Source organism: Budorcas taxicolor, chromosome 15, assembly GCF_023091745.1.
Source record: "Budorcas taxicolor isolate Tak-1 chromosome 15, Takin1.1, whole genome shotgun sequence".
Classification (NCBI taxonomy): Eukaryota; Metazoa; Chordata; class Mammalia; order Artiodactyla; family Bovidae; genus Budorcas; species Budorcas taxicolor.
In genome coordinates this window covers 63,126,946-63,150,764 of record NC_068924.1, presented here as the reverse complement: position 1 = coordinate 63,150,764, position 23,819 = coordinate 63,126,946, and the positions used below count along the sequence as shown (strand labels likewise).

The 23,819-nt window shown below is 43.2% G+C and overlaps 1 protein-coding gene across 1 annotated transcript in view; it reads left to right on the top strand.

The window, feature by feature from the left end:
• Positions 1-14,159: 14,159 nt before the first annotated feature.
• Positions 14,160-23,819, top strand: part of ELF5 (E74 like ETS transcription factor 5) — a 48,967-nt gene continuing 39,307 nt past the window's right edge. Inside the window, exon 1 of the mRNA XM_052653088.1 lies at positions 14,160-14,215. Within this exon, the coding sequence (XP_052509048.1) occupies positions 14,160-14,215 (56 nt within the window). The remainder of the gene's footprint in view (positions 14,216-23,819) is intronic.

Below are 23,819 nucleotides of genomic sequence, written 5' to 3'. Positions count from 1 at the left end.
ATCTCACAGTTCTGGAGACTAGAGGTCTAAAATCAAGATGTTAAGTTGGTTTCTTCTGAGTGCTACGAGGAAGAATCTGACCCATGTCTCTCCCCTAGGCTCTGGTAGCCCCAGTATTCCTTGGCATGTAGATAGCACTCTCCTTGTGTCTCCACATCACCTTCCCCCTGACGTGTCTGTCTTTTGCCCCAGTTTCTCTTTTATATAAGAATATCAGTCATACTGGCTTAGGACTCACTATTATAACCTTATCTTAACTTGATCATCAGCAAAGGTTTTTTTTGTTTTTTTTTTTTTCAAATAAGGTCACATTCACAGGTACTGGGGGCTAGGACGTCAACATCCTTGTGGACATAATTCAACCCATAAAATAGCCCCCCTTTTTTTACATGAGGAAACTGAGTCTCAGAGGATTATGAGCCAGTTATATACCTGTGAAGGCAGCCCCTATGCAAAGGTTTGGGATCTGCACAACTCCACTCTGTCTCTTTTCTCATCCTTCTCCAAAAATCTCTTCCCTCTTCAACACTGTTTACCTTGTAACCACTATTCCCTGGATTTGTGTGTAATTTTGCACCACCCTTCCAGAGTCTAAGCTCCTTAACAATAGGAGTTTATCATATTTATTTCTGTTTGCCCAGCCAACCTACCAAGACTTAATCCTTATCACTCAGATAAATAGAGATGGACATCAAGGTGATGATCTAAACTGAACACTGTCTTTCATAGATCATGTCATTGATGAACCAGATAAGTCTTGACAAGTTCATTTTTCAAAGCTTTTTCATTGGTCTGTCTGACTTCATTCTTCCAGCAAATTTTTAATAAGCCCCCCCATGAGTCAGGCACAGTGCTAGGCACTGAGGACACAGATAAATCAGACGAAGTCCACACCCTCTGAGAGTTTAAAACCTGGTAGACAAGACAGATAAGTCAATAAATCATTGTAATACAACGTCTTGAAATACAAGCTGTCTTGATGTCAGGAGTTCTTAGAAAAGCAATGAAGGCGGGCAGGCTTGGACTTGTACAACTTCTAACAAGTTGGGAAAGAGACCCTACAAATCAGAGACCATCTTAAAACATTGAATTTTAGTATAAGAGAAAACCAAGAAATAATCTCCGCCCTCCTGTTGCTGCAGACGACCACACTGAACGAACAGTGTGTAAGAAACTGCCCAGAAGCTAGCTTTAGTCTAAGCCAGTAAACCAGAGGAAAACCTCACGTGGGTTCCAGATCTGGGCAGACCTGGGTTTAAATCCAGGCTCTGCTGCATCTGTTGTTCAGCCACTAAGTTGTGTCCGACTCTTCGACTCCATGGACTCATGTCCACTGAGTCCGTGATGCTATCTCACCATCTCATCCTCTGCCACCCTCTTCTCCTTTTGCCTGCAATCTTCAGCATCAGGGCCTGCTCTTTTTAAATATACATAACATAAAATTTCCCATTTTGACCATTTTAGGGGTACAGCTCAGTGGCATTGAGCCTGCTCACATTGTTGTGCGTCTATTATCACCATCCATCTCCAGAACTTTTTCATCTTCCCAATCTGAAACTCAGCACCCATAAAATAAGAATTCCTCCTTCACACCTCTCTTTACCACCCCTGGCCACCACGGTTCTACTTTCTGTTTCTATGAATTTGACAATTTTAGATACCTCATATGAGTAGAATCTTACTGTATTTGTCCTTTTGTGACTAGTTGATTTCACTTAGCATGATATCCTCAAGGTTCATCTTCATGTTTCATGGTCGTAGCGTGTGTCTGAATTTCATTCCCTGGGCATTTTTTTTCAAGTTCAAGTCCATCTCTTGTTCCTTCCTTCAATTTCTCTCACCCTCTCCTCAAAATAGAAACATGGAGACACAATAATGTACAAGACAGTGACTACATTAAAATACACACACACACACACACAAGTTTTTCTCCCGATTACAAATGTATTCTTTCTTATGCCGCATTTGGTGATGGCTCCAATTTCTGAAGTCTTCATCATCACCCATTGCCCTTATGAGGAGGGATGTGTTTCCCGCAGAAAATGGTTTTGTTTAGCTTTGCATCCCATTGGGTGGGGCAGGGCTGAAGCAACAGGCAGCCTCTAAACGATGTTTACTCCAATCGACACTATTGCATAGCCATAAATCTACATTCACCTGATCACCTGTCTTTCTCTGAATCCAAAGTTGAAAACACTCTCCTGCTCTTCTCAGCTGGGTCACAAATTTTTCCTTAATCCTAGTCATTCAAAAGAAAAGTGTTATGGGTTTTGAAGTCGCTCCTTTGTGCTAAGAAGTTTGGCCTGTTCTGCCCCACCACCACCCTCCACCAAATCCCCAGCCCCAACCCCAAGCCCAACCAGTGACCTCTCAGTCACCAGTTCCCAGGCTCGGCTCTGGCAGGCTCACGCAGGTGGTGGAGAGGTGCCCTATCCAAGTTGCTACCATCAAAAAGATCTGCAGCGGCATTTATAGCAGTGGAAAACTAGAAATAACCAAAACCTTGAACATGAGGATATTGGTTAAATAAATTATAGCACACACATTAGACAGAGTAGGATGGAAGTCATTAATATAATGATAAAAGAAAAAAAAAGATATGCAAAAGCTTTTAAGTTTAATTAGCTCCCATCTGTTTATTTCTGCTTTTGTTTCTTTGGCTTTAGGAGATCTAAAAAAAATCATTGCTACAATATATATCAAAGAGTGTTCTGCATATCTTCTCTTTTAGGAGTTTTATGGTTTCAGGTCTCATTTTGAGTTTATTTTTATATACAGTATGAGAAGATGTTCTGAGTTCATTCCTTTACATGTAGCTGTGCATTTTTCTAAGAACCACTTGTTGAAAGACTGTATTTTCTCCATTGCATATTCTTTCGTCCTTTGTCATAGACCAACTGACCATAAATGGGTGGGTTTATTTCTGGACTCTCTGTTCCATTGACTCATGTGTCTGTTTTTGTGCCAGAGCTATGCTGTTTTAATTACTGTACTTTGCCGTATAGTCTGAAGTCAGAAAGTGTGATTCCTCCAGCTTTGTTCTTTTATCTCCAGATTGCTTTGGCAAGGCCAGATCTTTTGTGGTTCCATATACATCTGGGGACTACTTGTTCTAATTCTGTGAAAACTGTCATGAGCATTTTGATAGGAATTACATTAAATCTGTATGTTGCTTTAGGTAATATGGATATTTTAACAGTATTAATGCTTCTAATCCATGAACACAAATATTTTTCCATTTCTTTGGATCATTGTCAATTTCCTTTACCAATGTTTTATACTTTTCAGAGTATAGGTCTTTCAATTCCTTGGTTAAGTTTATTCTTAGGTAGTTCATTCTTCCTAATGTGATTTTAAATAGAATTGTCTTCTTGCTTTCTTTTTCTGATAATTCATTATTAGCGCATAGAAAAGCAACAGATATTTATATAGTAATCTTATACACTGTTGGTGGCAATGTGAATTGGTACAGTCACTATGGAAAACAGTATAGAGGTGTCTCAACAAACAAAAACTAGAGCTACCATATGAGGCAGCAATCCCACTTCCAGAAATATTTCTGAAGAAAGTGAAAACATTAATTCATAAAGATATGTTCACTTTAATATTCATAGCAGCATCATTTATAATAGCCAAGATATGGAAGCAACCTAAGTTTTCATCAACGGATGGATGGATAATAAGATGTGATATGTATACACAATGGAATGTTAGTCATTAAAAAATGAAATTCTGCCATTTGCAACAATGTGGGTGGACTTAGTATTATGCTTAGCAAAGTAAGTCAGGCCGAGAAAGATGAATACTCTGCTATCACTTATATATAGAATCTAAACAATAAAATGATTGTATGTAACAAGACAGACTCACACAGAGAACAAACTAGTGGTTATTAGTGGGGAGAGGGATGGCAGAGGGGCAAGTTAGGGATATGGGAGTAAGAGACACAAACTACTATGTATAAAATAAATAATCAATAAGGATACATTGAACAGTACAGAGAAATAGCTTATTAATGGGTTGGCCCAAAAGTTCATTTGGATTTTTCCATCATCTTACAGAAAACCCAAACGAAAGTTTTGATCTACCCAATATTTTGCAATTAATTTAAATAGAGTATAGTCTATTAAACTAATGCATCACTATGTTGTACACCTGAAACTGACATAATATTATAAATGATACTTCAACTTAAAAAGAACAATAAAGCATGAAAAGATGTTCAGAATAATCCTCGTGTGTGTGTGTCCCTTAACTACAGAATAATTTAACTATGGAATTACCATAACATTTCCTTTTTATGGATTTGCTTGCACTTTCTGCAAAGCATACATATTACTTTCTTCATTTAGTTCCTAGACCTGTCATGACAAATGACCACAAGCTTCCTGGCTTACCACAACCGAAATCTATTTTCTCACAGTTCCAGGGGTCAGAAGTCTGAAATCAGCTGTTGGCAGAACCACGTTCCTTCCAAAGTCTCCCTGGAAAGTAGGCTTCTTCCAGCTTCAAGTGGTTGTTGATGTTTCTCAGCTTGAGCCCACCTCTACCCACTCTCTGCCTCTGCCTCCTCGCCTTCACCTCTTCTGTGTGTCTGGCCCTAAAAGCCTTCTCTTGTAAGGATACACGTGATCACACTCGGACAATCCAGGATAAACGCTTACTGTCAAGATCCTGAACGGAATCATGTTTTATTCACTCTTAACCATATAACGTAATAGTCACAGTTTCTAGGAATTACAATGTGGACGTATTTGGGAGGAGCTATCTTCCAGTCCATTATACATTATAATCCACAAAAAGAAATCTTATGTTTTCCTTTTAGATACGTGGTGTTGGAGAAGACTCTTGAGAGTCCCTTGGACTGCAAGGAGATCAAACCAGTCAATTAACACAATTTTTAAAATTGCATTTAAAAAAATTTTTTAAAAACTCTAACTAAACACAACAGGGTACAAACAAAGTTCAAGGTATGAGGCAGCATGAAGCAGTGACCAAATGCTTCTCCACACACATCCTGGAAATTACTGCCGCAGCACTGAGAAACTAGTGATGCCAGATCTGACTTTTAAAAAGAAATTGGTGATCTGGATTTGCCTATAAATTTCCTGATTTTCAAATAAGGCAACTAATTCACAGTAAGAAACAAAACACCACCTCAAACACAAGCAACAAAAAATATGTGTTTGTATGCAAACCAAACAAAAACATACCTGTAGGCCTCACTGGTCCATGCACTCCATCTCGTGAGGAGAACTCTGTCTTCAGAAGGAAAGGTGGTAGGGTAGATCACTCCCCTATATCTCCTACATCTTTGGGGCTCTCTAGGAATCTCCATCTCTTAAATAGTAGGAAATATTAATAGAAGGGCCATCAAAGTTCCATATAGTGAAACCTATGGTTTTTCCAGTAAACATGTACAGATATGAGAGATGAACCGTTAAACCATAAATGCTGAGTGCCCAAGAATTGATGCTTTCAAATACTGGTGCTGAAGAAAAGACTCTTGAGAGTCCCTCAGACAGCAAAGAGATCAAACCAGTCAATCCAAAAGGAAATCAATTCTGAATATTCATTGGAAGGACTGATGCTGAAGCTGAAGCTCTTAATACTCTGGCCATCTAATGCGAACAGCCCACTCATTAGAAAAGACCCTGATGCTGGGAAAGATTGAAGGCAGGAGGAGAAAGGGACAACAGAGGATGAGATGGTTGGATGGCATCACTGACTCAGTTGACATGAGTTTCAGCAAGCTCCAGGAGCTGGTGATAGACAGGGAAGTCTGGCATGCTGCAGTCCATGAGGGCAGAAAAAGTCGGACACAACTCAGCGACTAAACTGAACTGAACGCACTCACTACTTTATGCATTGCTCTAGCCCAGAACCTGGTGCCTGATTCATGAGGGACACAAAGTAAATATTGTTGGAGGGATGAATAAACAGCCCAGAGTAGGAACTACATTCAGGATGAGAAATCATAGATGATTTCTTTCCTTTTATTTTTTCCTTTGCTACTTTTTCTTACTATAATTTTCAGATGCCATTAAAGCTATTTCCTTCTTTCTTTTTTTTTTTTTCAGTTGCTCAGTCGTGTCCGACTCTTTGCGACCCCATGAATCACAACACGCCAGGCCTCTCTGTCTATCACTAACTCCCGGAGTATACACAAACTCATGTCCATCGAGTCGGTGATGCCATCCAGCCGTCACATCATATGTCGTCCCCTTCTCCTCCTGCCCCCAATCCTTCCCAGCATCAGAGTCTTATCCAATGAGTCAACTCTTCACATGAGGTGGCCAAAGTATTGGAGTTTCAGCTTCAGCATCATTCCTTCCAAAGAACACCCAGGGCTGATCTCCTTTAGGATGAACTGGTTGGATATCCTTGCAGTCCAAGGGACTCTCAAGAGTCTTCTCCAACACCACAGTTCAAAAGCATCAATTCTTCAGCTTTCTTCACAATCCAGCTTTCACATCCATACATGACCACAGGAAAAACCATAGCCTTGACTAGATGGACATTTGTTGGCAAAGTAGTCTCTGCTTTTGAATATGCTATCTAGGTTGGTCATAACTTTCCTTCCAAGGAGTAAGCATCTTTTAATTTCATGGCTGAAATCACCATCTGCAGTGATTTTGGAGCCCCCAAAATTACCCATATTCAAATAGTTGTTCCTCTAAATTTAGGATGCTAAGACCTTCTTAAAGCCCCATACTATAGTACAGAAGGAGAGGGGTCAAGTTTTCTTGTCTTGAGCTCCATCTTAAGAGACTGAACAAATGAAGAGCTTGCATCCTTTCCATCCCCTCTTATAACAGTTTCTTTTCTGCAGCCACCAAAAGCAACATGGAGCCAGAGACTGGCATGTTCAGAAAAGCTCTCTCCTATCATTTTGTCCTTCTCCCTCCTGGTACAAGGAACCTTGATGAGATCCACATCTAGAAACTGGGCACCTGAGAGTGGATATATTACCTAGACTTCTACCTGAGAACTCCTTTAGTCCTCAGTTCAGTCGCTCAGTGGTGTCCGACTCTTTGCAACCCCATGAATCGCAGCACGCCAGGCCTCCCTGTCCATCATCATCTCCCGGAGTTCACTCAGACTCACGTCCATCGAGTCAGTGATGCCATCCAGCCATCTCATCCTCTGTCGTCCCCTTCTCCTCCTGCCCCCAATCCTTCCCAGCATCAGAGTCTTTTCCAATGAGTCAGCTCTTCTCATGAGGTGGCCAAAGTACTGGAGTTTCAGCTTTAGCATCATTCCTTCCAAAGAAATCCCAGGGCTGATCTCCTTCAGAATGGACTGGTTGGATCTCCTTGCAGTCCAAGGGACTCTCAAGAGTCTTCTCCAACACCACAGTTCAAAAGCATCAATTCTTCAGCGCTCAGCTTTCACAGTCCAACTCTCACATCCGTACATGACCACAGGAAAAACCATAGCCTTGACTAGATGGACCTTAGTCGGCAAAGTAATGTCTCTGCTTTTGAATATGCGATCTAGGTTGGTCATAGCTTTCCTTCCAAGGAGTAAGCATCTTTTAATTTCATGGCTGCAGTCACCATCTGCAGTGATTTTGGAGCCCAAAAAATAAAGTCTGACACTGTTTCTACTGTTTCCCCATCTATTTCCCATGAAATGATGGGACTGGATGCCATGATCTTCGTTTTCTGAATGTTGAGCTTTAAGCCAACTTTTTCACTCTCCTCTTTCACTTTCATCAAGAGGCTTTTTAGTTCTTCTTCACTTTCTGCCATTATGGTGGTGTCATCTGCGTATCTGAGGTTATTGATATTTCTCCCGGCAATCTTGATTCCAGCTTGTGCTTCTTCCAGCCCAGCGTTTCTCATGATGTACTCTGCATAGAAGTTAAATAAGCAGGGTGACAATATACAGCCTTGACATACTCCTTTTCCTATTTGGAACCAGTCTGTTGTTCCATGTCCAGTTCTAACTGTTGCTTCCTGACCTGCATACAGGTTTCTCAAGAGGCAGGTCAGGTGGTCTGGTATTCCCATCTCTTTCAGAATTTTCCACAGTTTATTGTGACCCACACAGTAAAAGGCTTTGGCATAGTCAATAAAGTAGAAATAGATGCTTCTCTGGAACTCTCTTGCTTTTTCCATGATCCAGTGGATGTTGTCAATTTGATCTCTGGTTCCTCTGCCTTTTCTAAAACCAGCTTGAACATCTGGAAGTTCACGGTTCACATACTGCTGAAGCCTGGCTTGGAGAATTTTGAGCATTACTTTACTAGCGTGTGAGATGAGTACAATTGTGTGGTAGTTTGAGCATTCTTTGGCATTGCCTTTCTTTGGGATTGGAATGAAAACGGACCTTTTCCAGTCCTGTGGCCACTGCTGAGTTTTCCAAATTTGCTGGCATATTGAGTGCAGCACTTTCACAGCATCATCTTTCAGGATTTGAAATAGCTCCACTGGAATTCCATCACCTCCACTAGCTTTGTTCGTGTGATGCTTTCTAAGGCCCACTTGACTTCACATTCCAGGATGTCTGGCTCTAGATGAGTGATCACACCATTGTGATTATCTGGGTCATGAAGATCTTTTTTGTACAGTTCTGTGTATTCTTGCCACCTCTTCTTAATATCTTCTGCTTCTGTTAGGTCCATACCATTTCTGTCCTTTATCGAGCCCATCTTTGCATGAAATGTTCCTTTGGTATCTCTAATTTTCTTGAAGAGATCTCTAGTCTTTCCCATTCTGTTGTTTTCCTCTATTTCTTTGCATTGATCTCTCCTTGCTATTCTTTGGAACTCTGCATTCAGATGGTTATATCTTTCCTTTTCTCCTTTGCTTTTCGCTTCTCTTCTTTTCACAGCTATTTGTAAGGCCTCCCCAGACAGCCATTTTGCTTTTTTGCATTTCTTTTCCATGGGGATGGTCTTGATCCCTGTCTCCTGTACAATGTCACTAACCTCATTCTATAGTTCATCAGGCACTCTATCTATCAGATCTAGACCCTTAAATCTATTTCTCACTTCCACTGTATAATCATAAGGGATTTGATTAGGTCATACCTGAATGGTCTAGCAGTTTTCCCTACTTTCTTCAACTTAAGTCTGAATTTGGCAATAAGAAGTTCATGACCTGAGCCACGGTCAGCTCCTGGTCTTGTTTTTGCTGACTGTATAGAGCCTCTCCACCTTTGGCTGCAAAGAATATAATCAATCTGATTTCGGTGTTGACCATCTGGTGATGTCCATGCATAGAGTCTTCTCTTGTGTTGTTGGAAGAGGGTGTTTGCTGTGACCAGTGCATTTTCTTGGCAAACCTCTATTAGTCTTTGCCCTGCTTCATTCCACATTCCAAGCCCAAATTTGCCTGTTACTCCAGGTGTTTCTTGACTTCCTATTTTTGCATTCCAGTCCCCTATAATGAAAAGGACATCTTTTTTGGGTGTTAGTTCTACAAGGTCTGTAGGTCTTCATAGAACCGTTCAACTTCACCTTCTTCAGCATTACTGCTTGGGGCATAGGCTTGGATTACTGTGACAGTCAATGGTTTGCCTTGGAGATGAACAGAGATTATTCTGTCCTTTTTGAGATTGCATCCAAGTACTGCATTTTGGACTCTTTTGTTGACCATGATGGCTGCTCCATTTCTTCTGAGGGATTCCTGCCCACAGTAGTAGATATAATGGTCATCTGAGTTAAATTCACCCATTCCAGTCCATTTTAGTTTGCTGATTCCTAGAATGTTGACGTTCACTCTTGCCACCTCCTGTTTGACCACTTCCAATTTGCCTTGACTCATGGACCTGACATTCTAGGTTCCTATGCCATATTGTTCTTTATAGCATCGGACCTTGCTTCTATCACCGGTCACATTTACAACTGGGTATTGTTTTTGCTTTGGCTCCATCCCTTCATTCTTTCTGGAGTTATTTCTCCGCTGATCTCCAGTAGCATATTGGGCACCTACTGACCTGGGGAGTTCCTCTTTCAGTATCCTATCATTTTACCTTTTCATACTGTTCATGGGGTTCTCAAGGCAAGACTACTGAAGTGGTTTGCCATTCCCTTCTCCAGTGGACCACATTCTGTCAGACCTCTCCACCATGACTGGCCCATCTTGGGTTGCCCCGCGGGCATGGCTTAGTTTCATTGAGTTAGACAAGGCTGTGGTCCTAGTGTGATTAGATTAGTCCTATGCACCACTTAATCCCATTTGAGCTAATAACATTCAACCTCTGCAGAGTCTAGCTCAAGAATAGTAAATGTTGTGCCTATGCTCTGCCCCACCACTCCAAGCACCCTCCCACCACTCCTTCCCCTCCATACACACACAGAAAACATTGCTGATAAGTTGTGGCACTCTTTATACACTGTGTCAGGATCCTTCTAAACACAACTCCCCAGGCAGTCATAACCATCAGTCCAACTTGGCATGCAAGATAAAAGCTATTTTTCATCCCTCATCTAGTCCATGCTAGAGAATATATCTTTATCATCAACAAACGTTTTTTGACTTCCTAATGTGCACAAAGGCTTACAATCTAGATATGAATTCAGGAAACCCTTAAAGAAAAAGAGATACAAGACAATGCCAGGTAGCCCATGCTAAAGGCCAAACGCGTGATGGATTGACTTGCTGGAGGAACTTAGATGTTGCTGGAGATGCATGAGGGCTTCAAGAAGTTTACTGTAGAAAATTAGACTGTAAGGAATCATCAAAGGAAAAATGGAATTTAGGTAAGTGAAAAAATATGGAGAGAAAAATTCCAGCTTCAAGAAGAAAGTGATCAAGAGCTCGGGGACAGACAAGTATACATGGGGTACTTTTAGAAATGGAGAACAAACCCACTTAGCTAACACCAAGTCATTCAACTCAAATGCCACTTCCTGGGTTGAGGTCTTTCTGGATCAGACCGGTGAAAACAGGGATTTGTTTTTCTTCATGGACCTCCCAACCATGAGTTCCATAGGTCAGGGACCTTGCTTATTCACCTCGATGTTCCCAGTCACTAGCAGAGACCTAGGCGCACAGTAGGTGCTCAGAAAATATTTCCTGGATAAATGAATAAACCACGGGTTCCTCTAGGGGATGTTATAGGTGCTCCATATGGAGAATTATGTGGGTTTGATTGTTACTGCATTTGGATATCAAACTAAGGACTTGGGCCTATGGAAAAGTATTCCAAAGTGTTTCTCGTCTAATCCCATCAAATGTATTAGGTCAAAACAGGATTTTATTTTAATATTTTTTTGACCTGGACCACTTTTAAAGTTTTTGTTGAACTTATTAATTACAGTATTTCTTCTGTTTTATGCTTTGGCTTTTTGGCCCCCACACATGTGGGATCTTCGCTCCCCGACCAGGGATCGAACCTGCATGCCCTGCATTGAAAGGTGAAGTCTTAACCACCGGACCACCTGAGAAGTCCCCAAAATGAGAGTTCTAGATTGAATGCATTTTTGGATCACTGGATAACTTCTTGAAGTTAAACGAAGTTGACCATGTTTATTTTCTGCAATTCTTTCTTTCACGTCTACCGTATCTTTCCAGGTGGTGCTAGTGGTAAAGAATCAGCCAGCCAATACAAGTAGATAAGATGTGGATTCAATCCCTGGGTCAGGAAGATCCCCTGGAGGAGGATATGGCAACCCACTCCAGTATTCTTGGTTGGAGAATCCCATGGACAGAGGAGCCTGGCAAGCTACAGTCCATAGGATTGCATAGAGTCGGACAAGACTGAAGCAACTTGGCACGCACACACCGTATCTTTGTGGATATTCAAATATTCTCCAAGCATTATCCCATAGCACTCTTCTTTTATTTTCTCTTCTTTATTTTTTTCATTAAATGCAGCATACTGAATTTAGTGTTTACATTAACATGAAGACAATTTGGAAAATGGAGCTGTGGAACCTTTAGAGATGCTGGAATGGGAGTTTCTGCATATGCAATGATATTTTAGGAGGATCAATGTGGTAGAATGGATTAGGAAAGGAGAGAGGCTTAAAACAGGGAGCCTCACTTGGGGATGATACCAGAAATCATCCTCTCAAACATATGCCACAAATAGGATATGCCAGACACGAGACAACAAGCATAAAGCAATAAACACAACAAAGTCTACCCCACCTGAAGAGGATGCCCATATGTTCTGGTTTGTCCAGGACAGTCCCAACTTTTGTCTGTTGTCCCCATACAATTAGTAAATAGTACCATGTTTATTCAGCGCTTCCCTGGTGGCTTCCTTGCAGGTAATGAATCTGCCTGCAATGCAGGAGACCAGGGTTTGATCCCTGGGTAAGGAAGACCCCCTGCAGAAGGAAAGGCCAACCCACTTCAGTATTATTGCCATGTTTATTCTCGAAATTGCCACGGTTTGGATAATAAACTAATGGCCACTCAATTCGTGGAGCTCACGTTATGGAAGAGACGAAGAGGTGAGCCCATGTGGCACCTTTGTATAAGTCAGAATCCCTTTCTGGGTGGACACAACTTGAATAAAGGCAGTTTTGTAGGAAGATGCAGGCTCTCACAGGACACTCAGAAGGCAGAGCTCAGGCTGGGGTGTTTATCTCCTCTCGCTTATTGCATGCAGGGGGTTTTGTAAGCTAGGTGTGGATTCAAGAATGATTAAAAAAAAAAAAAGGTACAAGATAACGCCTAGCCCTGCCTTCTTGGGCAGTGAACCACCAGCTGGCATCCTGGAGATAATCAGTAAACAAATAAATATATAAGTAAATGAAACATTAAGTACTGGAAAGTCCTGTGAAGAAAACTAGCATGAAGCAAGGGGATCAAGAGTGAAGGGCAGCCCTAGTGCATACTCCAGCAGGCACCACTGGTGTCGTAGGCTGTGGAGAGGGCGCCCCCTGGGGTTGAGCAACTTGGCCACCCAGACATGAGGTGCTTTGTTAGAAAGGATGGTCAGGAAGTCCTCTCTGTGGAGGCGGTGGGTCATTTGTCACTGACTGTAAAGGAAGAGGGATAGATAGGAGAGAAATGTCACAGTGGTGTGGAGTCAGTGTGACATGGTGCCAGCCTTGGGAAGGACTTTGAGGAGTGAGTGTTAAAGATGACTTCAGGCTTCCACGCATCAGGAACTAGGAAAACGCTGCTGCTGCCAAGTCACTTCAGTCGTGTCCAACTCTGCGCGACCCCATAGACGGCAGCCCACCAGGCTCTGCCGTCCCTGGGATTCTCCAGGCAAGAACACTGGAGTGGGTTGCCATTGCCTTCTCCGTGGAAAATGCTCGCAGCGTTCAAATCTACCCACTTGAGCCTGCCACAAGTGGGTGGTGCAGGGAACACCCCAGGGAAAGAGGCGCAGTCCCTTCTCTTGGGGAGTTGACTGTCTCCTTCAGAATTTCCAAACCTGTCTGGAGGAACAGTAGCTAGGTATGCTAATAGGTGTTACTAGAAAAAGTTGCTCAAGTTTGAGAAAGACTGGATTAAGCAAAATCAAAGAGGTTTCTTTACTAGATGAATTCTCAGAGATTTTAATATACCCTCGTGAGCTTCGTGAATCCGAAGCATGGACTATAAAGGGTAACCCGTCCTGCGTTAGCTGACTGGAGACATTTTTCTTCGCAAGGTGTTTCAGGATACCAGACCCCACATCTGTTGGGGCCCACGGTTGCTATGGTACATTGGCAACCTCTGAGTCAGCCCCCCTCAGGGCCAAGATTAGCCTCTGACTGACTGGCTAAAAGCAGTTGTGTAACCTCCTTGGGCCTCCACTTACCCTTCTATAAAATGGGGATAAAGATATTGCCCTCCCTCTCCTGGGTGGCACGAGGCACTGATAATTACTATTTGGCCAGGTGCTGAGGTGCTGATGAGCTCTGTCTGACACATTTCTTCGTGCCTCCTCCAGACGCCGTGCCTCGCCTCCCCAGACACAGCCCTGCTGCTTGCTCAGACCTCAGCCACATCGGGCAAGGCAGCAGCTGTCTCTCTTCTTCATAGCTCCCGTCAGAACAGGAGACTCGCCTGACCTCCAGCCCCCACCTGGGCATTGTGGAGGTGGGAGGGCCATCTGCCGGCTGCCATTCTGGGGCCCTGCTGCACGTGGGAGGCTGTTCAGGGCTGGGGCACCCCGAGGGGGTGTCGCCAGCCTGGAAGCAGCCATGCGGTATCCTTGTTGCTGAGGAGCCCAGCCAACAGGGGCCTTCTCGGGGCCAAGCAATGACCACGTCAGAGGACCAGAGCCCGGCCCAGCCTGGCGGGACAAGCGAGCAGAGGTGGGTGCTGCATGTCTGAGGGTGCAGGGAGAGGAAGGGGCACCTGATGGGAGAGGAGACAGCCCATGGGCAGGGCTAGCCTTGCTCCAATCCTTCCACCAAGAGTGAGGAAAAGGGGGTGCTGAGAAAACTCGGAGGTTCCTGTATATCCACTGAGCCTGCAAACCAGACTCTATCACCATGCCTCGGGGGTAGGACAAGCATCCTCACGAAGCATGGTGGCCTTTTGTAGTTACTTTTTGCTCTTTAGTCTAGGCCGTGAGATTCATTTTTGCCCAATTTCATCCAGATAGGAAATGTTGGGGAGTCAGAAAAGCAGCACGTGGCACCCCTAATTTGAGGCTGTAGACACTTGGAACAGCTCTGCAGGTGACTAAAATAATGCCTGGCTCTGAGTAGAAGGATGGAAAAGGAGTGGTTGTTGGATCTCCCTGGGTAATTTTGAAATGCCAGTGTGCATCTGCAGAATGGGATTATAGTCATATGCCGTCCCTTCAGTTGGCTGGTGTCAGGACTCATTCCTGTGTGCTGGGCATTCTCCTGTGATCCAGTGGTTCGTTTTGATGCACATCTTGCTTATTCGTACTGGCATGCCTTCTGCCCAGCAGAAAAGCATCCCATTGGATAGTAGGTTCTTACTTTCATCCTCAGCTAAATTCAGCTGCTCTAAAATGTGTAAGACAGAGCTGAGACCCAAGTGGATGGCAGTCCCCAACTCCAGGCCCATGGCATCAAATGCCAATTGAAAATCAAGATCTCTTAATTCTTGGAGATGGGGTGGGGGGCACTCGGGGTCTAATTCCAGGGGAGGGACTAAATTAAGGAGTGACATCAGGGGCCTGTCTAGCTCAATTTCTAGCCCCCACCTTCTTTAAAAGCCACCAGTGTCTGCGTGTTACCAAATGACTTGTCAATGTTAGAGGAGCCATGCAAAGAATATTCAGCACGTCATTAACCTCATTCCAACATGTAATTAGCCTAAAAGGCCTCTTCGCTGCCTCCATTCAGCGTTACATCATAAAGAATCAGATATTTTCAGGACATCGTGAAGACTTTAAAGAGTTAATTATGGCTCAGTAAAGCCCATCCCCAACAGCCTAAGATCCAGGAATTAAACTGTTTATTTTCAAGTGTCAGTCCTCCAGACAGCATTCACAGTCACTTCCTCCAAGGAACCTGAGACTGACATTGGTTTGGACGTAGAGCCACCAGAGTATGCCGTGGTGAGTTAGAGGAGGTAATTGAATTCAGGCCTTCCTCCTACTTTGGGCCATGTGTTCTCAGAGATATCATCTGTACAGTCTCAGAGAGAAAAGGGAACCAAGGCGAGCTGGAATTCTACTTACCCTCCTAGTTCCATGGGGCGAATCCAGCTAAAGCCATTTTAATCTCTGAGCTGGAGAGACCAACAGTGTGTCCAGAGTTCAAAGGGAGTTCAGTCCTAATCTGGATGTTACCATCTGAGCCAATCTAACCAAGCAGGCTCTGAGGACATTATTATCAGTCAAGTGTAATTATAGATAAAATAGTTTTATTAATCAGCTTCCTAAGGAGACTGTGTTTATCTGATGGCTGTGCATGGCGTGGGAGGATCTGTGCTGTGTGTGGTGGATTGCTGGGGAGGACAGGCTGTCTAGGGGATAGCATGGAAGATATAAGAGGGGGTGTGGTTGGGAGTTGTATCTAAGACTGTACATGACGAATGGGAGTACAAGCGGTAGAATTTGGCCTGTTCTCCCTTCTGTGTTGAATCTGTCATAACTCTTTTCCCCCCAGAAAATAGACCCTTCTATATTTCTATTTAGCTAAGACCTCTGGAGCTCCTGATAGCTATCCAATAGCTATCAGGTTTCCCTGATAGCTCAGTTTGTAAAGAATCTGCCTGCAATGCAGATGATGCCAGTTTGATTCCTGAATCAGGAAGATCCTCTGGAGAAGGGACAGGCTACCCACTCCAGTATTCTTGGGCTTCCCTTGTGGCTAAGTTGGTAAAGAATCAACCTGTAATGCAGGAGACCTGGGTTTGATCCCTGGGCTGGGAAGATCCCCTGGAGAAGAGAAGGGCTACCCACTCCAGTATTCTGACCTGGAGAATTCCATTGACTGTATAGTCCATGGGGTCACAAAGAGTCGGACACAACTGAGTGACTTTCACTTTCTTGGGGCTCCTAATTGCCAAGTCTACCTGCAAGTGCCCTCTTTAGCCACTGTCTGCCACATTTTCAAATCTTCCGTCCAGGCCTATCTTGGCTTGTCTTCAACGTCTATCACCTTAAACTAGTTTGTAAGTTGCAAGGGCTCCTGAAACAGTACTGCTCCTTCTGAATATTGTGTGGCCTGACTGGAGTCAACTCTACTCACCTCTGGTCCAGATAAATGAACTCCTCAAGGCCCAATACTAAATGGGTCCTCCAGAAAGTCTCCAATTCTGATTTAAACCTGATTAAACACCAGTGATTTCCTAAAGGAAATCAACCCTGAATATTCATTGGAAGGGCTATTGCTGAAACTGAAGGTCCAATACTTTGGCCACCTGATGGAAGAGTCAATTCATTGGAAAAGACACTGATGCTAGGAAAGATTGAAGGCAAAAGGAGAAGGGGGCAGTAGAGGATGAGATGGTAAGATAGCACCACTGACTCAATGGACTTGAATTTGAGCAAACTCTGGGAGATAGTGAAGGACAGAGGAGCCTGGCATGCTGCAGTCCATGGGGTTGCAAAGAGGCGGATATGACTTAGCAACTAAACAGCAATAACAAACATCAGTGGTCAGATGGGTGTAAGGTAACACTTCAAAGCTAGGTTCCCCGCTACAGCAAGGGCTGAACACCTATCCCCACGTGGGGCAGGCCCAGAGCCAGCCTGGTCATTTCCACCCTTCCCCCCAGTCTACTCACAGCCTTAAATAGTTGGACGGCCTCTCTTAGCACAGCCATGGTCTGCTGGTCAATTGTGCAACTCACCGCTTGCTTTGGCTGGAACACTTGACTCCAGTTGGTTATTTCCTCCCTCAGATGGCCTTGTGCAAAATCTGCCATCTGCCTTAACGCCACCTGAACTTTACTCAAAGTGACAGCTGCAGCCTGGGGTGAAGACAAACCCCTAATCAAAGAGACCCTGCGCCTGTTTCCCCCCCATAAAGGCAGGTGGCATCCATTCTCGCCTAGGTTCAGCAGAAGGTGAACTTGCCAAAGCCCACCCACAGGGCTTGTGCAGGAAGATGGAGAGTGGGCCCTGGCCAGGTGGCAGAGCTGTTGGCCACTCTATAAAGTGAGCTGTTGGGATTTTTGGAGCATCTTTGTTCCCAGAAGGGCACATGGGAGGTCAGGACAAAAAAGTTTGGGTCAGGGAATGAACATTTTATAAAAGTATAAGATGTATAAAAAGTGTAAGTATGAAAGTAAATCTTATATAACATCTTACAAAAGTATTACTCTATTTAAGATAATTAATAACTGTTGGCCAGATATGCTGGCCTTCTCCTAACTTCCAAGGTTAGTGTGCTTTTGACAGACACCAGGTAAGAGACGGAAAATGAACAAATGGATGGATGAAATCAACTAAGTGCCAGGGGCACACACCTGTATTATTTCAATTAATCTAGTGAATAGCTAACATTATTTTCATTTTGCTGATTAGGAAATTGAGGGGTGGATAAGTTTAATAACAGCAACAGCAGCAAAAATAATAATATAGTAAGAAGTATAACCATCATTTATTGAGTATTTAATAAATGCCAGGCATTGAGCTAAGTACTTCTTGTTTTATATTATTTCCTTTAATCCTTACCAAAACTCTATGAAGTAACAATTTATTTCTCCAGGTTTTTAGATGAGGAAGCTGTGTCTTAGGGAGAGGATTACTACTGGCTACCAAGTGATAGCACCAAGCTTTGAACCTGCATCTATCAGACTCGAAACCTAGTGGCCTTTCTTGTTCTTGTTTTTCCTTTGCTGCCTTCTTTTCTGGTTTTTGCTTTTAGCAACACCACAGTTGTTTCTTTAGTTACTGTTTCGTTTAAAACTGTTCGGCCATTTTGCACAGCAAAGGAAACCATAAACAAACCAAAAAGACAACCCACAGATTGGGAGAAAATATTTGCAAATGATGCAGCCAACAAGGGCTTAATCTCCAAAATATACAAACAGCTCATGCAGCTCAATATAAAAAAAAAAAAAAAACCCTATCAAATAATGGGAAGAAGACCTAAATAGACATTTCTCCAAAGAAGACATACAGATGACCAAGAGGCACATAATTCTCAACATCACTAATTATTAGAGAAAAGTAAATCAAAACTGCAATGAGATATCACCTCTCTCCAGTCAGAATGTGTGTTCTTAGTCACTTAGTCATGTCCAACTCTTTGTGACCCCATGGACTATAGCCTGCCTGTCTCCTCTGTCCATGGGGATTCTCCAAGCAAAAATAATGGAGTGGATTGCCATGCCTTCCTCCAGGGGATCTTCCCAAACCAGGGACTGAACCCAGGTTTCTCTCATTGCAGGCAAATTCTTTACCATCTGAGCCACCAGTGAAGCCCATGAATACTTGAGTGGGTAGCCTGTCCCTTCTCCAGAGGATCTTCCCAACCCAGGAATCGAACTGGGGTCTCAAGCATAGCAGGCGGATTCTTTATCAGCTGATCTACCAGGGAAGCTCTCACTCAGAATTGCCATCATCAAAAAGTCCACAAACAATAAATGCTGGAGAGGGTGTGGAGAAAAGAGAACACTCCTACACTCTTGGTGGGCATGTAAATGGTACAGTCACTATGGAGAACTGTACGGAGGTTCCTTTAAAAGTCAAAAATAGAGCTATGATATGATCCAACTATTCCACACCTGGACATATATCTAGAGAAAAACATAATTTGAAAAGATACATGCGCCTCGATGTTTACTGCAGCGCTGTTTACAATAGGCAAGACATGGAAGCAATCTAAATGTCCATCAACCTAGGAATGGATAAAGAAGATGTGGTACCTGTATATAATGGAATATTGTTCTTGTTTAGTCACTACATCTTGTCTGACTCTGAGATGTGTTTCTGACTGTAGCCCACCAGGCTCCTCTGTCCATGGGCTTTACCAGGCAAGAATACTAGAGTGGGTTGCCATTTTTCTTCTCCAAAGGATCTTCCCAGCTCTAGGATCAAACCCATGTCTTCTGCATTGGCAGGCAGATTCTTTACTGCTGAGCCACCAGGGAAGCCCAGTGGAATATTACTCAGCCATAAAAAAGAATGAAATAATGCCTTTTGCAGCAACATGAATGGACCTAGAGATTATCATACTGTGTGAAGGAAGTCAGACAGAGAATCACAGATGTCAGATGATATTGCTTATATGGGGAATCTAGAAAGAATGATACAAATGAACTTATTTACAAAGCAGAAATAGACTTAGAAAACAAATTTATGGTTAACAAAGGGAAGGGAGGAGATAAATTAGGAGTTTGGGATTAACCTATACACACTACTATATATAGAATAGATAACCAACAAGGACTATAGTATAGCAAAAGGAACTCTACTCAATATTCTGCAATAACCTGAAGGGGGAAAGAATTGAAAAGGAATAGATATATCTGTATATATAACTGAATCACTTTTCTGTTCACCAGAAACTAACATAGCACTGTAAATCAGCTATACTCCAATAAAATTATAATAATCAACTATACTCCAACAAAATAAAAATTAAAAAAGGAAAAGAAATAAAATGTTCAGCCAAGTCCCATATTTCATATTGGTTCTTTGGAACCAAAGGATGACCATTGACTCAGAATGAAACTGAATCCTACCTACCTGCTTTTGTACTTTGAGAGGAATTAAAACATCATTTAACGAAAAGAGATGAGGGCAAGTGATGTCCAAGACCAAAGAAGACACTTTTCTTCTCTTTAACTCCAACAGCTCAATGATAACTTCCCCAAATGTGGACCCTAGACAAACACCTTGGGGAGTGAAAAATGCCTCATTGGAACCTTCCCAGCTTTGCAAGTTCAAGGCACAAACCAGTCAACATTGATGTGAAACTCCCAGTGAGGCCAGGCAGCTTCCCAAATTTGAAGGCTCACCTCTCAGATTTACAAGTACTCTTAAGTACCAGAATTGTTGGATTTCAGTTAGCACATGATGACACACTCTAGAAGAAGGTGATAAATCAGAAAAATTCATAACAATGAAAGGCTGAAATTTTGTAAAAGCACAGTGCCTGAGTTCTTACACCATCCTGTGTTTACAACTGAGACTGTTTCTCTAAGTGAGTCTCCAACAAAACCAAACTCAGGAAATTTCAGTGTGCAGTCCAGACCTTTGTACTTTTTAATGGCAAATCATATTGTGGGAGATAGTAGAAGATTGCAAGGAAACAACCTAAGAAAGCAATATTAGTTTAAAATGAGTGGAAGAAGAAAACCCAGAAGTAACCTCCATAAGAAATACAGTGTAATCCTGGAAAAACTCATGGACAGAGTAAGAGAAAAATCAAAGTTGTTGACCAAGCATCATTGCTGACCTGCAAAAATCTGACCCTGAAGAGCAGACAAGATCTGAGACCTCCTCAAACTCAAAACCCCTCATCAGCTAGCCAGAGACCCCTGCTAGTTCTTAGTGGTTGATGTCCCAGGACTGCCATGTGGTGGCATGTGTTAGACGTGAGCTCCTGGGCCATCCCATGCTCATTCTCTCTGCAAACCTGCAAGTTTCCTCTTGTTTGAAAGGGCCTGTCCTTCTGGCCATCTCAGACACCACAGAGCGTGGTGGGCCATGGCCTGAGCTCTGAATCAGGCAGTGGGACCCTGGTTCTGCTGCTTGTTAGCTGTATGACCTTGGGCAAATTCCTGAAGCTCTTTGAGCCTCAGTTTCCCCTTCTGTAAAATGTGGATAATAACAGGCCCAATTCCTATAGTTGTTGTAGTTGGCACATAATGAGCAACCATTTTTAGCAAGTCATTCCAATTTTTCATAACCTAACTCACATGCCATATCTCACAAGAAGCAGTTTCTGACTGTTTCAGCTCTTATTGACCTCCCCCTCGCTGAAGTCCTACAGTCCCTAACTCAAAATTAGACTTGGATTCTATACTCGCTCTAAATGTCTCTTTTTGAATTCTCTGCTAAAGTGTTTGTTACTTGAAGGATACAACTAGATCTTGCTTTTTTTTAAATATTCCTGAAAATATTGGCCTATTACATATGCTTTAATTACTATATTTACCAAGTTCACATTTTAAACATTTCTGAAATCAGGATAAGCTTTACCATCTACCTATACATTTAATATAATGTTTTCTGCCTACAAAGTTTACCTAAATCAGTGTTGTCTATTATAATCAACAGCATCTTAGAAATAAGATTTGCTTGACTAATAAAAGTAGATCTACGTGGATCCACTACAGATTTCCCCTAGCATCCCCCCCAAGCCAGCCTCCATCCTCACAGGCGCCATCGCCCCCAGTCCATTGACCGTAAACATGCTTTTTGATGACAACTGACAGAAGAGTTCAGTGCGGAGACATGGATATCAGTGTGAAGACACGCAATATCAAACAACATGTGTGGTCATGCCTACCGATGGATGAGGAAACTGAAGTTCAGATAAATTTAGCCAGCAAGTGTCAATTCACCTGTAGGAAGATTAAGTCTTCAATGATTGACTGATGGATCATCTAATGATAGCCTGTCATTAATGTGGTTCCTGACTTAACGAAGTGAATGAGCCATAGCTGAAGGGACTGGTCCATTCAATACTAGTCAATGGCAGCACCGTCAGCACCACACCATCCTCCAACCAACATCATGAACTGGCCATAGGAGTCAATGGCATCCATTCTTCGAATTGTCACCCCCAGCAATTCTCTGAGGAAGCAAGCTCATGCCCGCCAGGGTATTGATGATTGGTAGGAAAACAGCTGAAGAAAATACTCTTTAAGAATGCTTCCTTTGAGAAAGCTTCCCTTAGCTGGGCCTCTCAGATGCATTCAATGTATAGCCATTATGACTTCAGATTCAACTGGGCTCACCAAAAACAGCACTGAGCTAGGTGGCACTGCTGCTGCTGCTGCTGCTAAGTCACTTCAGTGGTGTTGTGTCACTCTTAGCAACCCCATGGACTGCAGCCCACCAGGCTCCTCTGTCCATGGGATTTTCCAGGCAAGAGTACTAGAGTGGATTGCCATTGCCTTCTCCATAGGTGGCACTAGCAGTAAAGAACTTGCCTGCCAATGCAGGAGAGGTAAGAGATGCAGGATCAATCCCTGTGTCAGAAAGATCCCCCAGAGGAGGGCATCGCAACCCTCTCCAGTATTCTTGCCTGTAGAATCCCATGGACAGAGGAGCCAGGCAGGCTACAATCCTTGGGGTCGCACAGAGTCAGACATGACTAAAGCGACTCAGCATGCTCCAGTTATCTCTACAGAGAGAGAGGAGACCAAAACTACTGTCATGCAATTGTGTCTGCTGTTTTATAAACATTACCATAATTCAACCTTAAAATGACAACATCAGTATATCTAACCTCATTTTCATTATGCCTGCCATTGTCTTTGCTATTGTTTAACCTTCACGATGCCTTCTGTGATGGAAATCACACAAAGATCCATTTCTTCCACGAAGCTCATAGCCATGGAAGGATTATCAAGGCAGCTGCCTCACTGCTGTTGTCTGCTGAGTTGGGGTTCTTGGCCAGGAGAATGGACAGCGTGAATAGCTAAGGGATGAGCTGGATATAGGAGACTGGGGCAAGACCCAAAGAGGAAATAAAGCAAATACACAACCAGCAACAAGAGTTGCTTTAGCACTTATTTGTGCTTAAGTCCATCCTGGCTGTTTCCGTGGATAATAGGTTTATAATCCTTATCCTTGATTTTGATCCCCTGAGAAGCCTAAGAAATTGATATCAGGACTTCCCTGGTGGTCCAGTGGTTAAGAATCCTCCTTCCAATGCAGAGGATGCAGGTTCGGTCACTGGTCAGGGAGCTAAGATCCCACATGCTGCAGGGCAACTGAGCCTGCATACTGCAACAAGAGATACCGCAACAAAGACCCAGCACAGCCCCCCCCCCAAAAAAAAAACTGTGTCTCCACAACTTAGATTCTGCCTCCTCCAGAGGTACCAAATGATAGCCTAATGGGGAACCTTGTGACTCTAGTGCCACCTGTGTGTACTTGCTAAGTCACTCAGTTGTGACTGACTCTTTGTGACCCCATGGACTGTAGCCCACCAGGCTCCTCTTGGGATTCTCTCACATCAGTTCAGTTCAGTTCAGTTCAGTTCAGTCACTCAGTTGTGTCCGACTCTTTGCAACCCCATGAATCGCAGCACGCCAGGCCTCCCTGTCCATCACCAACTCCCGGACTTCACTCAGACTCATGTCCCTTGAGTCGGTGATGCCATCCAGCCATCTCATCCTCGGTCATCCCCTTCTCCTCCTGCCCCCAATCCCTCCCAGCATCAGGGTCTTTTCCAATGAGTCAGTTCTTCTAATCAGGTGGCCAAAGTACTGGAGTTTCAGCTTCAGCATCAGTCCTTCCGATGAACACCCAGGACTGATCTCCTTTAGGATGGACTGGTTGGATCTCCTTGCAGTCCAACAGAC